Source organism: Salarias fasciatus, chromosome 1 (assembly GCF_902148845.1).
Source record: "Salarias fasciatus chromosome 1, fSalaFa1.1, whole genome shotgun sequence".
In the NCBI taxonomy this organism is placed as follows: domain Eukaryota; kingdom Metazoa; phylum Chordata; class Actinopteri; order Blenniiformes; family Blenniidae; genus Salarias; species Salarias fasciatus.
The window spans coordinates 29,441,515-29,457,378 of NC_043745.1; the positions used below are offsets into that span (position 1 = coordinate 29,441,515).

The window sequence follows — 15,864 nt, forward strand, 5'->3', positions numbered from 1 at the left end:
CCTCTTTATCCTGTACAGGACTGCAGGGCTCAGGAGTCATAATTAGTGATGGCAGGCTAACAGACCATCACAGGACACAGAGAGAGAGACATCCGCACACAGCCCTCAAGAGCAGCGTGTTCACAAGAAGCGCGCGCGCGCACACACACACACACACACACACACACACACACACACACACACACAAAACAAGCATTTAATAATAAAAAACTGAAGAAAAAAAATGTTTCACAAAAAAACTGCACCATACACTTATTCTGTGCTTTGGTTCCAGCACACACAAAAAAGCACATTTAATTTTATGAAGTGTCATTATGGTCTTGCCTTTACTTATAAATTAAGTCCATGCTGTAAATTCTTAAGGTTGCAATATCCTGCCTGATTCCAGACACTATCACAACTGGGTGAAAAATGCAGAAAAGGCGCTTTCTCAGTGGACATCCACACAGCCAGTCTTTTCTTGAGTACCAGTCCGTTTTAAAGGAGCAGATTTTCAGATCCGTGCTCTGAAGCAAATCTCTCAGCTATGGCGTCGGTCTTCCTTTAGCTATTATTTCCTCCTTCAAGTGGAAATCCGAAGTTGAGAATTATTTTAACTTCTGAATATAATCCTCAAAATGTATGACAAGGTGAGAAGAAAAAAAATGGATGACTCAGCACTTGACGCACTACCTGTAAATGGTTTATTCCACTGCCACTCCCTGGCATGTTAGCGCCCCCTAACATGAGGCCGGAGAATTGTCGGCCTCCCTTATGCTTCTACGCCACCGATTGTATGGCACAAGAAACACATTACAGAAATAAAGTTGCTGACAAAAACACGGCTCATTACATAAATCAGCTAAACTATGAAAATTTAGTTCATATAGTATTCATATCTGAACATTTATCAGGGGCATAAAGAGAGAGCACCGCCCTCATCTGAGGCACAGTCAAACCTAGCCTCCGATTGTGAGCCGGGCAGCTCTGTGTCGCGCTGTGTCCGTTGCCTCGTCTCTTCTCAGTATTTTAATGGTAAACATGAAAATTAAAATATAATATAAAAACGGTGAAGTTAAATTGATAATTAGTTTATAAAATCACTGGAAAATACAACCATTTAATTTATTTATTCATTTTATTATTTTTTTTTTTCTTTCCATGATGGCCCCTGCCTCCTCTGACTGGCACTCAGGCACACAATCACATTCACACCTAGGGGGGATTTAGGACGCCAGAGTACCTCCAGGTAACCCCTGGATGGACGAATGGATGGATGGATGGATGGATGGAGGGATGGATGAATAGATGGATGATTATGATCATGAGCAGTTGATTGTTCCATTTACTGAAAGTCCTTCAGTAAATGACGTGAATCAAAGCCATAACAGGCCGTGCATCTGTTGAACATATTCTTCGGTTTTTGTCTTCTCTCCGCTCGTTTTAGACATCTGACTGCCGTCCCAGTCGTGACGCCGCATGATGTCTTTGGCAATTCGCATGCTGGCAGCCTGTCCGCCAGCGAGGTTTACGGCATGAGGTCCAATCTGGGCAGTAAAGTGAAAGAAAGCAAATAATACATAATGTACCTGTAAAGATTCTTGCTGGCTACACACTGAACAGAAGACCCACCTGAAGAGCCGTGTACTGCCCCATCAGGTACAGCCGGCAGCCTTCTGCCCACTGTAAGCTTTCTGATATGCACGGCCACCCATCTATTACCTTAATGGGATCACATTATATCCTGTCATTGGTCAGCGCAGTAGGTAACATCAACATCAACACATAACACAAGGAAGGATGAAACCCTCATACAAATGATATTCTTTTACAGTGATGCTTTCAAGCATTTTCTTCTGTCTCACCCACCTGAATGGGAAACTGTTGCATCACCTCAGAAAGCAATGGATCCTGTTTGACATCGAGTTTGCAGCCGGTGGCCAGCCAGATCATGTCTCCACTCCAGCACTCCCCAGTGCTGAGACAAAGGTGCCACGCCTGGTTCTTGTAGCACCAGCTGGCTTCACTCACCTGGTCAGGTGCACAACATTCAGGTTAATTTTCCTCTCATTAAAGGCCTATCGCAAACAGCTCATATATAACATAGATTAGCATGAACCAGTAATTCCACGACAGGTGTAATAATGGATGGCTATACTCTGTCTCAGAGGGAATTAGAGGCAAAAAGGAGAGGAGAAAGAGCTGAAGAGGTGAAGAGCTGGTTAGAATATTGTCACTGTAATCAAACATTGGAAGGATTGTTGATCAAGGTGAGTAAAGGAGGAGCACATTCTGTTCAGAAAGCCAAATTGACTTTGATCTGTTTCTTACTTATAAGAAAGAGAAAGTGCTATCTAGCCAAGCATATTGAGAAACCCGTTGCTGTGTCGCCCCATCAGCTGTAGAGACTGAAATAGGCCGAGAGCTTGGACTTGGTTGGTTCAACTTTGAAATGAAGTGAAGAAAACCTGGTTAATGTTCAAACAAGCAGACTGAAGTTTACTGTGCAGGAGCTGGCAGCATAACAAAGGGGCTAATTACATTTTTTTCTTAAATTTCAGATCCTGTTAAAGCAAATGATTTGTGAATGAATCACTTTTGCAGTTTGGACGGTCAGTCTCTGGTCTTTAAAGTTCTTTCAGGTGTCTGTCTGCTTTATTTAAAGCAACACTAAGGAACTTTCAGTTTCTATTGATTTTGGCGGCGCCAGTGGACAAAAGCGGTAGTGTTTTGCCTGAACAAATACTACAGTTCCCATGAGGACTAGTGCGTGGCATCGTAAAATGCTGCTCCGGTTGGCATGCTGTCGGACTGAACTCGCCTGCATTTGTTTCCAGTGGCTGTGTGAAGGACGGATAGCGATGAGGTAATGAATCTAATGGTGGCTAAACAATGTTATATCATAATGTGACGCATGCCGTGTGCTGGGTTCCTACCACCCTCCTCACAGTTTCTTAGTCCAAGTGAAAGCAATACTGACGCCCTCAGCCCGTGACAGAGGGGTCATTCAACTCGTTGTAAGTCGATGTATCATCACAAAAGATATTAAAATGTTTTATTAAGGTTGAAAAGTTACTTAGTGTCGCTTTAACTATGAGAGCTGATTTCTGATCGAGAACATCCTCTGTTAAATTTTGGGCTACAGGAGCCTTTTGTGTGGAATTTGCAAGTTCTGTATGTTATGAGTTTTGTTTTTTTTCTGTGCTTTCCAATGTTGTCTAAAAACGTAATGTTAATTTATTGTGTGTGACTGTCTCTCTGAGTTTGCGTTGTGATGGACTAGCGACCAGTCCAGGGAGTACCCTGCCATCGCCCATAGCCTCCTGGAACTGCTTTCTGCATTCCACGACCCTGGCTGTGAAAAAGCATTGTGTGCACCTTTACCTGACAGTACGTCTTCACCTCCACCTGTCCATTCACTATGAACGGCTGCAGGTGCATGTACGCCTCGGGGGTGACGGCCCCTCCTTTCCTCGCCTGGCGAATCATAGCCAGCCGTCTGTGGAGGCTCCGCTCATTGTAGAACTGCCTCAGGTAGGCTTGGCCGTCCATCTTGATGCCGTGCTCCACGTGGGAGTAGCGACCCACCAAGCTCTCCACATCACCCACGTCAAACTGTTTCAGCTGTGAAGGAGACAAATTACAGTGTTTCTTTGTTTGTTTGTTGTTTAATCGCACCTTCATGTTGTACACTGTCACTGGACCTGGAGGTGCTTCCTCATGACCCATGTCACACGGCTGGCACCTTGCTGAATGGCAATTGAGACGACATGAGCACTGGTCAGACCTCCACCCACTACCATTACTCTCTGCCCTGCCTGACACACTACACACACATAAGCAGACTGTAAAGGGAGGAGCAGATGTGAGCGTATGTGAATCCTCAAGACATTAATATTTTCTCTGCTTGGATAAATGCATGAATATTTCTGTTACTCCGGTGCAAAATCAGGAGAAATGTACAGTAATTTACCTGCAGTGGAAAATGATTCCTTTTGTCTCTCACAGTTTGCTTCTCTACATCTTTGCTTTGTGTTTGGTAGATGATGCATGAGATGGACTGTATGCTGCAAATGCCCTTCTGGATAGTTCTCTGCAATATTTTGCACCCACATCGGGATGTTGGCCATCTGAGCACGAGTTGGGCCTGTTGCCACAACAACCTGGTGGGCTTTTAGGACGTTTCCCTCTTGAAGTTGGATTTGAAAGTATCTTATTCTCTTTCTCGTCCCATTTTCCATTCCTTCATTCATTATAGTGTTATCTCCATTTGCTTTATGTTCTTTGAACCAGCCTTCCTCTTCCTCTTCCTCCTCCATCTCCTCATTATCTTCCATTACAGGGGTGATCCGCTCCACCGTTCCCTTCACCAGCACTTTTTCCAGTTTGTATCTCTCCACCTGTATGTTCAGATTCAGATCAGTCAAACTACTCAGGACAGCAGAGTTCAGATTTCCATGCTCATGCTCCATGAAGGAAAATACCACAGTTAGTCCATGTCTTTGATGATGAGAAAGTCAAACTTTTTACAAATCAAAAGAAACATCATCCAACTGTAGATCTTCTCTTTCACCCAGCAGATTGGCTAAATGTTGGTCCATTAGCTATAGGTTTTACTCATTTTACATAAGCAAATTACATGTTCCAGCTATTTTAGATGTAATGTTCTTCACAGCAAGCAAAAAAAGTGTTTGTTACTTGGAAAAACAGCTCTTGTGCTACTTTAGATTTCTTATACCTATTGTCTAATGTCTGCCTAATGTCGGATTCACTCATTAAGTTACATCAGTTATTTGGGTAAGAAGCTCAGGCTTTAAAAGAGTCAGTTAAATGCTGCTGTTGGACTGCTTTAACTCTGGATTTTAGTTCCAGAATTGAGATCGTTAAGATTAATCTGTTGCCCAAATTCTTGTACCTTTTCATGTCATTGCCTATTATTATCTGGGATTCACAGTTCAATGCATGGAACAAATTAACATCACGTTTTATTTGGGCAGGAGCCAAGCCAAAGATTAAATTCAAAACCCTACAAATCAATAAAGAAAAAGGCGGTCTCGCGCTACCCAATCTGAAGGAATACTACTTTGCTGCCAATTTGAGACATGTGGCGTGTTGGTGCTAATCTGAAGTTGAAGCCTAAAGGAAACAGATGGAGATGAGGTCGGGTGAGACGCCGCCACAAACTTGCCTCGTAAACCAGACCCGCCCACTCCTCATCCGCGTTTGGATTTTGGAGTTGGGCTCAGTCTGGGTAGCAGCCCATAGAAGGGGATTTCACTCGATCGTGAAACTGCCGAGCCAATCAGCGTTACTGCTTTTTGTTTTCAAATTTTTTTGGCGAATTCCGGTGGCTAAACTGGAAGTGACGCCATCACTGTGCGTAGCGGAGATTACGGACTTTAACTTTAACCATCATCTGAAAGCTGCAATAAGTAAAGTTACAGCCAAAATACCAAGTATTACAACAATCAAGCATCAGCAAGAGTCTGCGCTTGGTGAGTTTCGAACAGGAAAAGATGTTTTTCGCGTGTCTTTGCATGTAAGGAAGCTAGAGCTAATGAGCTAATGCTAACCCTTAGAGAAGCGAACGCATTTTGATGACGTATTTGTTTTGAAGCGCTGATTGGCTGAAGTACGCTGTCAGTCAAAGGAGTAACCGACACCCCCTGCAAGAAGCTTCTATGGGCTCCTATCCAGACTAAGCTTAACTCCAAATCCAAATGTAGATGAGGAGTGGGCGGGTCTGGTTTACGAGGCCAGCCACAAACACAATTAGGAGAAACTGTAAAGGACAATAGTATCAAAAACTGTATTGTCAGAAACACTCTCTTAATCTGGCAAGAAGTGGTTAAAAAATATAATCTAGCAAATTATGTAAAAACCTGGATAAGGCCCTCTTCTTTGCAAAAATTTCTACCTGGTGGGTCTGATTCCAAATTTTTTAGTTGGGCTGGAAAAGGTCTAACTGCGCTGTTTATTCACTGAAGGATCCACTTTTAAGCCATTTGATAAATTAAAAGCTGAACTCAAATTGAAGAATGCAGATTTATTTAGATACCTACAAGTGCGTCATATGATACAGAAGTCAGAGAGGTTCTCAGACCTGAATGCATATTAATCAAAGTTTTTACAGATGCCTATAAATGTCGACCCACCAAAACATCTCAAAACTTTGTCGAGGGTTGCAGGAACAAAATGGAAATGATCCATTTTATGTAAAATCAAAATGGGAAAAGGAGCTAAACATCACATTGTCAGAGGGCGATTGGCTTGTAATGTGCTCCACACAACATACATCTACAAGTTCCAAAAGGTGGAGGGAATTTGGGTGGAAATTTTTAATACGGTTCTTTATTACTCCTCACATCACTAACAAATGTAAGGGGCTCAATCAACAATGTTGGAGACAGTGTGGGAACATTGATGACAATCACTCTCATATTTTTTGGTCTTGTACTCATTTAAATTCATTTTGGGTCAATGTGTTTTCAATAGTTGATTATATTTTGATTTACAGTGTTCCAAATGATGTTAGGATTTTTGTACTTGGTTTGCTTCCCCCAGAAACTTGAAAAGAAGATAAATATATTTTTAAAATTCTTATAATTGCTTCCAAGAAAGCGATAACAAGGAACTGGCTTAAAAAAAAAATCCCCCACAAACAAACAATGGCTGGAAATCATAGAAGACATTTACTTAATGGAGAGGCTGACTTTTTAACTGCAATTTTGTGGCCACATCTTTGAAAAACGCTGGTCTAAATGGCACACTTACAAAAAAAGGAACAGAAGAAGACCGACTCAGACTTGACCCCCATGGTGCAAAATTAGTCATGACTAATTTATTTGATTCTATTATTTTTCCTTTTTTAAATAGTAAATGTGAAACAGTACCCATTTTTGTTTTTGTACATCTTTGTGTCTACTACAATGGAAAAAAACAAATAAAAAGTTAAAAAGATTCAGTTTAATGTATTTATGATAAATGGAAGAAGCAACAAAATAACTTAGAACCTAACAAAAGTGAACAACAACAAAGGGAAACTGCTCTAAACAATATTTTTTAAACGTGCATTAAGGAGTTTGCATGTTTTATGTGAAACAACAGCCCCTGCAGGCCTTGGGCGTAATGCAGCTTAGTGAAACACTCATGCCTGTGGCTTTGCGTCCTTGTACATGCACGGAAGAGGGGAACTCCTTCCTCGCTCTTTTAGTAGCGCTCAAGTAAAATTTAAGTTGCTTTTGCCTGGTGGGGTCTGTGCTGGAGTTGTGGCAGTGCTAGAAGCCGGTCTTTTCTTACTTTCTGGAAGATCCTTCCTCAACACCGCTCAGTTGTTGCTGCTAAGCATCTGCCGGAGTAATGGCGGACAAAACGAAAGCGAAGCAAATCAGGCCAGCGGGAGCGTGCATTACGTCACATTCTCTCAAATTCTCCCCAAAAAAATTCTGGTGCCGGACCGGCACTGCAACTTTCAAGTGACAGTTCAGCGTTGTTAGAGGTACTTGCAATGAATATGTCAGGGCACATTGTACACATCATTGAATATTAGTAACATATTTATGGTGGAAAATAAGTATTTTTAAAGTTGAAAAACTCCTTAATGCACCTTTAAAGGCTGATGAATGCATCATCTGTACTGCAGTAACAGCCTGGTGTTGATGCTTTCAGGTTGTGCTCTCAAGTTACTTCGAGATGTATTAGAAGCTTCTTCTAGTGCAGATGAGTTTAGTAAAATGGGAACCTAATATCTTCTGACTTGGAAAAAAAAAGTTTTACATGGTGTTAATGTTTAAGCAAAGAGTCTAATTCACCCACTTAAACTTCAACTTGCCGTGACTGATGCTTGAAGCAAAATGAACTTGAATTAAAACATGAATTTATTATGAATTGTCTGGAGATAAAAAAAAAAACATTAGTTCAACATTTTTCAAGCAGCTGTGTTTGTTAAACTGATACTACATTCAACTGTATGCAAAACATCATTACTGCGTTTTTCTTCTTTAAAGTCTTTTCACACTGATGGAAAACATTTTTACTTTTTCCTTGGCGTTGACAGACGCGTACCTCAATAAACCTTGATTTGTCATCTCTACTTCAGCATTTTGCAGGATTCTACACAGAAAATCTGAATTTGTGTTTCCCAACTTTTGTCCCTGCAGATGTCCTAACCGTGAAGTCAAACGCACCAAACCCTCAACGAACACACAGAAGACTTTGAGATAAAAACACTGAGCAGTTGATCAGACCATGCCTAGATTGTGAAGCATGTCTTCTAGTTTTCTTTGGAAGTAAAATGGAATTTTGACAACTTTGGGACAGATAAAGCCAGAGGCCCCTCCTGTGCTTCCTAGCGTTACCCTAAGAGGGGCTTGGACCTCAGGTTAGGAACCATTACTTTACAGCATCACTTTTGTCTCAGAGTTCTGCAACTATGAGTAACGAACATTTAGCTTTCATGCATGATTAGTATTTTTAATTACATTTTTAAAATCATATATCAGTCAAGTGTTAGTAAAGAAAACTCCAAATAAGACACACACACAAAACTTCACAGTACATTTAGTTGCAGATCGTCTTTTCTTGTCCATGTGAGCATGAATGTCATGTCAAGGAGTATTAGTATGAACAGATTAATGATACTTACCAACAAATCAGTCACTTAAGTTATTTATTCGTTTACACACACACACACACACACACACACACACACACACACACCTGTTCTTTAAAAAAATCCACACTGAGTTTGGCTCCCGGCAGACTGAAGGCTGAACTCTTCCTCAGCGTGGAGGTGACGTTCAGACGTCTCCTCTCCTTCTTGCCCAGCCTCATGTCATTGAAGAAAGCATTTTCATCCAGGATGTAAACCTGGTCTGGAAGACTGTGAAGCTCTGCCGAGCGTTGGTGCTTTAAAACAAACTCCTGAAGTGCTTTCTGTCAAGTGAAATATTCACATTTATGTACAATCATGCTAAAGGAAGCGGTCCATCAGCCTCCTTCCTGCTGCAGGGGGGGCTGTTTCTGCCTGTACCTTGTTGAGAGGATCTGTGTGAACCAGTGTGTGCGAGCGCAGGTGAGGGATGTTCAAAGCGGTGAACTGACTCTCCCACAGAGCGGTCCACTCCCCGTAGGTATCCACCACACACAGGCTCAGCGGGGGGGCCACAGGCCGCTCGGACATTGTCGACTCTGCTGGTTGGCACTCCAGCCTTTGACCTGCAGAGACTTGTCACAAAAACCCACCGATTTTGATCTTTTTTTTTTAACCAGTCATTATACAAGCTTCAAATATGGTCATAAAGTTTGGGTCATGGCAGGAAGAATAAGATCTCAGGTAAAAAAATGAGTTTAACTATCGAAGTGAGATTCAGTTGAGCTGCCAAACCTCCACACTGAGAGGACTTTAGGCATACGACTAGATCAAGAGCCCCTTTGTAGAGATTATATGTCATGATTAATCTGAAAGTTTTGGGAAATTGCAGTAGACGTGGATATCTGGGCTTCTTTGCTCTCCATACTGCAGTTATGACTGAGTGGATTAAGTGAGAAAGACGATGAATAGATGGACTTCCCCCAAAATTGGATTCAAGCCAAAATTAAAAATAAGTATTTATTATTAAGTCTTACCAAAGGTTTTTGCACACTGACCCAGTCATCTTAACCCCACATAGTGGATCAGAGGTCAGTGTGAATGTGATCAGTTCAACAAAAATGAAAGCGAAGATGAAAAATGCTTTGTCACACATATATAAAAATTAGTCTGCATTTAACCGTAACTCTGAATTCGATGTATGATTAGTTTCTTAACTCATTTAATTGACTAGTTTATCAGGGTGCTTTTTGTAAATAAACATTCTTGATTGTTTTAACATCTTTATAATTGTTTTCAATACACAAGACGGTCACTTTCTTTAAATAAAAGGGAAAGCTCCATAATCTGATCATTTTGCCAATTTTCTATCTAGAATTAGTTAATTCAACACTGACATGATCATTGAGATAGGTGATATTGTTTTCAGTTTCTACAGATCCACTAATTAGAGAAAAGTGAATACTTTAGTGTTTTAGTTGTACTAAAGTTAAATTGTACCTGTGGTCACTCTCTTCTTTTTGCCACTGCAGCGTTTCTTGTTGGATGTTTCCGGTTTTGGATGAGACCGTGGAGCGTGCGAGTGTGAAGGGAAGTTGGGTGTGTGACATTCAGGGTCACATTCATGGCTGGACAGCAAACTTGCGAGGGTCAAGGCATGAGGCCCTCCTCCAATGATTATCACATCAAGAATCACCATCTGAAACACAAAGGTAGAATTAAACAGTCAAAACAACAGATCCCTGATTTACAGCTTTTCTGTTCTTTATAAATGACTGTAGGTAGGAGATGCTTCAGAGTCCATTACAGTAATGAAATTCTAACAGTTCACATACAGTAATTTCCAGACTATGAGTCACAGCCAACAAAAAATATGCCATTAAGCATAAAAAAAACAAATATAAGTCACATTTGTTATTTCAAACGCAAAACAGTACAGCTGAAAAGCGTCACATCTGTGTTTATAAAGAACTGCATTTTTATACACAAAAGGAAAAGAGTAAAGATGATTTAGCATTTCATGTTTGCATAACTTTGGAGAACTGTGATCTAAACAAGTGAAATGTAACAATATTTAAATTGGGGGCATTCCGGGGGTCACGTGATCAAGATGGCGGCTTAGCAGAGAGGCTCTGAGATCGTACCTCTCATTTTCCACTAAAAAAAAAACCTGATAAACTGCCAACACCTCCAGAAGAACACACAGCGTGGACATGTCAAGACCCACAACTGTCAAACAGTGTAACATATTCACCCGAGGACGCAAGAATACTCCTTAACCAACTTTGCCGAGCCCACCGAGCAGCACAAGCACTAGCCTGGCTAATGCTAAAATGGTCAGCATGGAAGAAGTAATGTGTGAGCTCAAATCACTGCGGTCGGACTTCGGGACGAGACCTGATGGCATTGATCAGAAACTTACGGGTATGACGGACACTTTTGTGACACTTGAGGGTAAAGTCAACTAGATAAAGCAACAAGTTGCGGGCAACACGGTGTGGATTCAACAGGCCGAAGCCCAGGTTGAACAAGTGGAGGCGTGCAAGACCGCAGAGGCTCTGAAATCCGCTCTGAAAGGAATCACTCAACTGGAAAATAAAACTGATGAGTTGGGTGCACTAGAGCCGTGATTGAGGGATGGCATACAGAACATCAATCACGGCTGATCGATTGATCTACTGAAGACAACCTGGATTCAATGGGTGCATTCAATTCTAACTGGGCATCAATCAAAAAAGCTGATCCATTGATTAATTGAGGTAACCCGGACCCAGTGGGTGTAAGCGTTTATTTAACCCCGGGCTCCTACCATGTGGAACCGGCTCCCAGTTCTGCTTCTCTCGTTTCAATGTATTTAGGGACCGAGCCCGGAGGGCAAGGTCTCTATTGTTTTTCGTCCGTTTCTTCTTAGACATTATTCTTACGCGTCCCACCTCTTTGACACCAAATTTGACCCCCTAAACGTGCACGAAAACTCAAATTTGGCACGCACATCATGACCGGTGAAAAATTTTATAAAATGGAAAAATTAACCCAATCTGCTCTCTAGCGCCACCTAGAAACAGTAAAATAGGCACCGTGGCCCGTAGGAATGTGGCAGAGAGATCAAACCAACGTTGACGCGTTCGTCTCATTGAGATCTAATATTCACGTGTTGACACCCCTGACCTAAATCTAACAGGAAGTCCGGGATTTCCCTTTCAATGTAAAATTTTGCTCAAAATCACTCCTCACGAAAAAATGATCTCCTCCGAGACCGTTTGTCGTACAGAGATCAGAGTCACGCGACGTGATAGAGGACAAATTTCTCTGCAAAAGTTGTGAACAACTTTGTCAAAAGTCCCACGGTGTAGATTTTATTAGCGTCTAAAGTTCGAAGTCTGAAATCCTGCCTTGCTCCTGCCCTCATCCCTTATAATGGGGGAAAAAGGAAAAAAGTCGCCTTTTTTCAGCACCTCAAACAAGTATCGAGTGTGGCTAAACCGTGACTCCTATCAACAAACCGAGCAGACGTGAAGCGTCACCAGGTCCTCCCGAACAAGATGATGTAACATAAGTGGGGAAAATATCTTGATATATGTACGTTTCACAGGTATGAAAAGGTGTGCACTCTGCATTTTTTTTGCTCAGTTATAATGGAGCCGGATGGGGAAAAATGTCGCGTTTCTCACAAACTGAGGCCTCGAAGGTCCAAACTAAAAGTCTGAATGCTCTGAAAGCCTCACCAACTGTGAGACAACCAAATTTCCTATCAAACGTGATATTTTTTGTTCAGTTTTGCCAAACAGGAAAGGAACAAGGAGCAGTTGTTTCCCCAAACAGAAGCTTTTATTTTCTCCTCTCTCCCACTCTAACTCACATTACCATATATGGGCACGTATGCCCACGCTTAAACTCTGACACTCAGTGCCTTCATTCAGTGACTCTCAAAAGCAGATGGGAGAAGCTAACAGCTCCATGTTAATGGATGGGAGATGCTCGTGGTGCTAAAAAACCCATGTTATCAGATGACAGATGCTAACAGCTACATGCTAGTAGATTGGAGCCTTACATTTCCAGTGAAATGAGTGGAAGATGCTAACAGCTACATGCTAATAGATTAGACACGAACATCTTCATTTTAAATGATGGGAGATGCTAACAGTGGTAAAAAGAGCAATGCTAATGGATGACAGATGCTAATAGCTATATGCTAGTTATTATTCCATCGCGGAAACAAACTCAGATTTGACCTGCTAAACATGCACGAAAGTCAACAAATTTGGCACGCACATCCGGACTGGTGAAAAATTTTATGAAATAGAAAAATTAACCCCATCTGCTCTCTAGCGCCACCTACAAAAACTAAAATGTTCGCCACGGCCCGCAGGAATGTCGTACAAATATCTAACATTCACGCGTTCGTCTCATTGAGGTCTAAAAGGTTTCTGGAGTGTCAAAATAAGAGCCTCAAACCTTTTCAAAATAAAAGTCCAAATTTTGTGAAAAATAACATTTCAAACAAAACACATTGACAATTTTGGGTTAACCAGTGTCAATGACAGCATATACTACATTTCCAAAATAAAAGCCCAACATTCCTTTAAAATAAAAGCCCTTTTACAACAGAAAATGAATTAAAATCAAGAAAATGGATGTTTACAGAGAAGCAAAACTCCCGGTGACCTGGATTTCGGCCAGCAAGGTACGAGGACGTCTCAGTCGTGGGCCGGCGGGGAGGCTCGGTCCCGACCAATGCTGCTTGCGGCTTTAATTTCATTGTATTACTACATGTCATTGATTGTTTCTTTTGTAGCCAGTGTACTCTGTTTATATATATGAAATGTATGTAGATACAAGAAACTGTCCTATCTTCTCTTTCTATCCCATCACCCCAACCGGAATAGAAGAAAGCCGCCACCTCTGAGCCTGGTTCTGCAAAGGTTTCTTCCTGTTACGCTGTTTCCACCGGACGCTGCGCAAATTTTTCATGCGATGAGATTACATACAAAGTCAATGTAATGACGCGATTTCCGCTCAATCTTGAGCGGCTTGCGATGGGCGGCAACTGATGACGCACCCGGCGCAAGCGTTTCCATCTAAAAATTGGCGCGCCCGTCGACTTGCACCGCCACTTGCCTCCGCCTACCGCTCAAAAATCGCCGCCCGCCACTTCACCGCTCAACGATTGTCGCTTGAGTTGAAATAATTGAGCTTTTCAAGCAAATTCGCACCAGGACAGCCTATCAGCGTGGAGGTCTTCAAGGACGAGCTGACATAGGGCATGCAGGGCTCCGGCCACCAGAACAGTTGGCGTGATGCCAAGGCGAGCGGCGTGTGGTGAGCAGCGTGCCCGATTTCATTTGTTCACCGCTTCAGGTGGAAACCGGGTGTCAGCCTGAAGTAGCGCTGGAACCGGCCGTCGTCCAGGCGCAGCTCCTGCAGAAGACGGTGGAACTCACCGAGCTCATACGGCCATCGTAGGGCAGCATGCAGCCAGAAGCGATGCCGGCGCCTCGCCCGCAGCCGACGCCAACTCCTCCATGCCAAATACAGAGCAGCGATGGTGGCAGTCGGAGTCATCTCAATCTTTACTTGTAAAAGCACTTTTCATATTCATAAAAACGCAACGTGCTGAACAGTAAAAAGCTGACTTGCTGCCAACATGACTGGGGCTACCGCTTCAACTCCACATATTTACTCTGGAGCGAGCTCATCGCACTCTAACCCCGAGGAGACCAACCCAACAAAGAGCCGTCTTTGTAAGATTCTTGAAATTTCAAAAAAAGGAACTGGTCTGTCAAGAAGCGAAGAAAGAGAGCAACCATGATGGGCTGAGAGTCATGTTTGTGCAGGACCTCTTAGCCGAAACCCTTTGTTGATATTTTTGTTGATATATCACCCGTGCAAGCCGAGGATTCTTCGTGGCGGGAAGGTTCATCTGTTTGCAACAACGGAGCAGGCTGAAGAATTCTACAAAAATCTCTCTGCTCCAGCAAACACTGAACCATAGAGAGGTGAAGATCTAAACATGTGCGAAAGACTGAGTCAAGTAATAAAAAACTGCAACCTCACGTGGTAATAATACACTGCTTCAGTTTACATTTGCCAGTGATTTTATTATAACTGTCAGTTATTCAGACACTTCAATTTTTTTTTTATTAAGGGCCTTAATTAGAGTTTAAAATGTTGTGGCAGGGCAATGAAATTTTAGATTAGTGCCGCAGACAACGCTCCAGGACATAGTAGTTAGAGGGGATGTTATCCAAAACTAATCCGGGTCACACAGGTCCGTTCTCACACGTATGAAGAGAGTGCTAGAGACATAATTTCCCCCAAAAAATATATAATTTTATTACAATGGAGGGAAAAAAAAGGGGGGGGGGTTTACCATAGATAAGGGAGAACAAAGTAAAATCCAAATTCACTAAGATCGCGGGTGAACTCAACCTATACAAAGAAAGCAGGATCGGGGCTTAACAGGCAGCCAGCAACAGGGGGGATCTACACACCACGTGGCACCACAAACCAAGGACACCTATGATTTGTGAGTAGAGTGCACGTAGTGCACGTCGCTGCAGCCAACAGATAACCACCACCAAGGGATCTGGTTAGACTGGGGACCCACAGGTCCTGTTTCAAAAAGAAAAAAAAAAAGTGAAAACAAATCAAATACACAAAACCCGCAACGGAATAGATAAAAATGAGGGGAGAAAGAAAAAAAAAAAGACAATAGCAGAGGTTTTAAACAATACAACCAAACAAAAGAACAACAACCACAGTGTGGTCTGGCAGAACGGCTGAGCCAAGCCGAAGCACACCAGCAGGGGCTGAGAACCAGGACAAAATACTGGTGTGCAACGTCGAGGCTAAAAAGAAAAAATGCAGCTGCTCCTAGCCAACCTTCACAGGCCGCACATCACAGCTCTAAGCCTGCAATAACATGTTAATATCAATAATCTGAAGTGCAATATTGTTCATGGCCAAGGAGCCAATACTCACAGGTGAGCCAAGTGAAGGAGTCATGGATGCAGAGAGCCTGCAGACGGGGAAACGGCCACAACGAGCTACAACAAGCCCCAGCAGCGAACTGGCAATGCAAACTGCAGTCAGCCACACATGCAATGTAAACGTGCCGCAGACAACACGAGTGGTCACGCAGATGTATTGTGGTTCGGTGAAGTGAGGGGCAAGCTAAACTTAACCCTTTTCAATAGTGCAAAGCCCTCAAGGCAGAACAAAAACCACCACGCAGAAACCACACTGCAGCCTGTTACTGCCCCAGCAGCACCACTGCAGCAATGTGAAATGAGGAA

The 15,864-nt window shown here is 42.5% G+C and overlaps 1 protein-coding gene across 1 annotated transcript; it reads right to left on the reverse strand.

The window, feature by feature from the left end:
* Positions 1–174: 174 nt before the first annotated feature.
* On the reverse strand, positions 175–15,614 carry LOC115386295 (uncharacterized). Its single transcript, XM_030088560.1, has 11 exons — positions 15,551–15,614; positions 10,070–10,268; positions 9,011–9,204; positions 8,700–8,913; positions 6,873–6,903; positions 3,953–4,479; positions 3,684–3,805; positions 3,364–3,603; positions 1,849–2,010; positions 1,612–1,701; positions 175–1,526 (listed from the first exon to the last, which is right to left on the reverse strand). The coding sequence occupies exons 1-11, from the start codon at positions 15,572–15,574 to the stop codon at positions 1,356–1,358; spliced, it is 1,974 nt and encodes a 657-aa protein (XP_029944420.1). The 5' UTR covers positions 15,575–15,614; the 3' UTR covers positions 175–1,355.
* Positions 15,615–15,864: the final 250 nt, after the last annotated feature.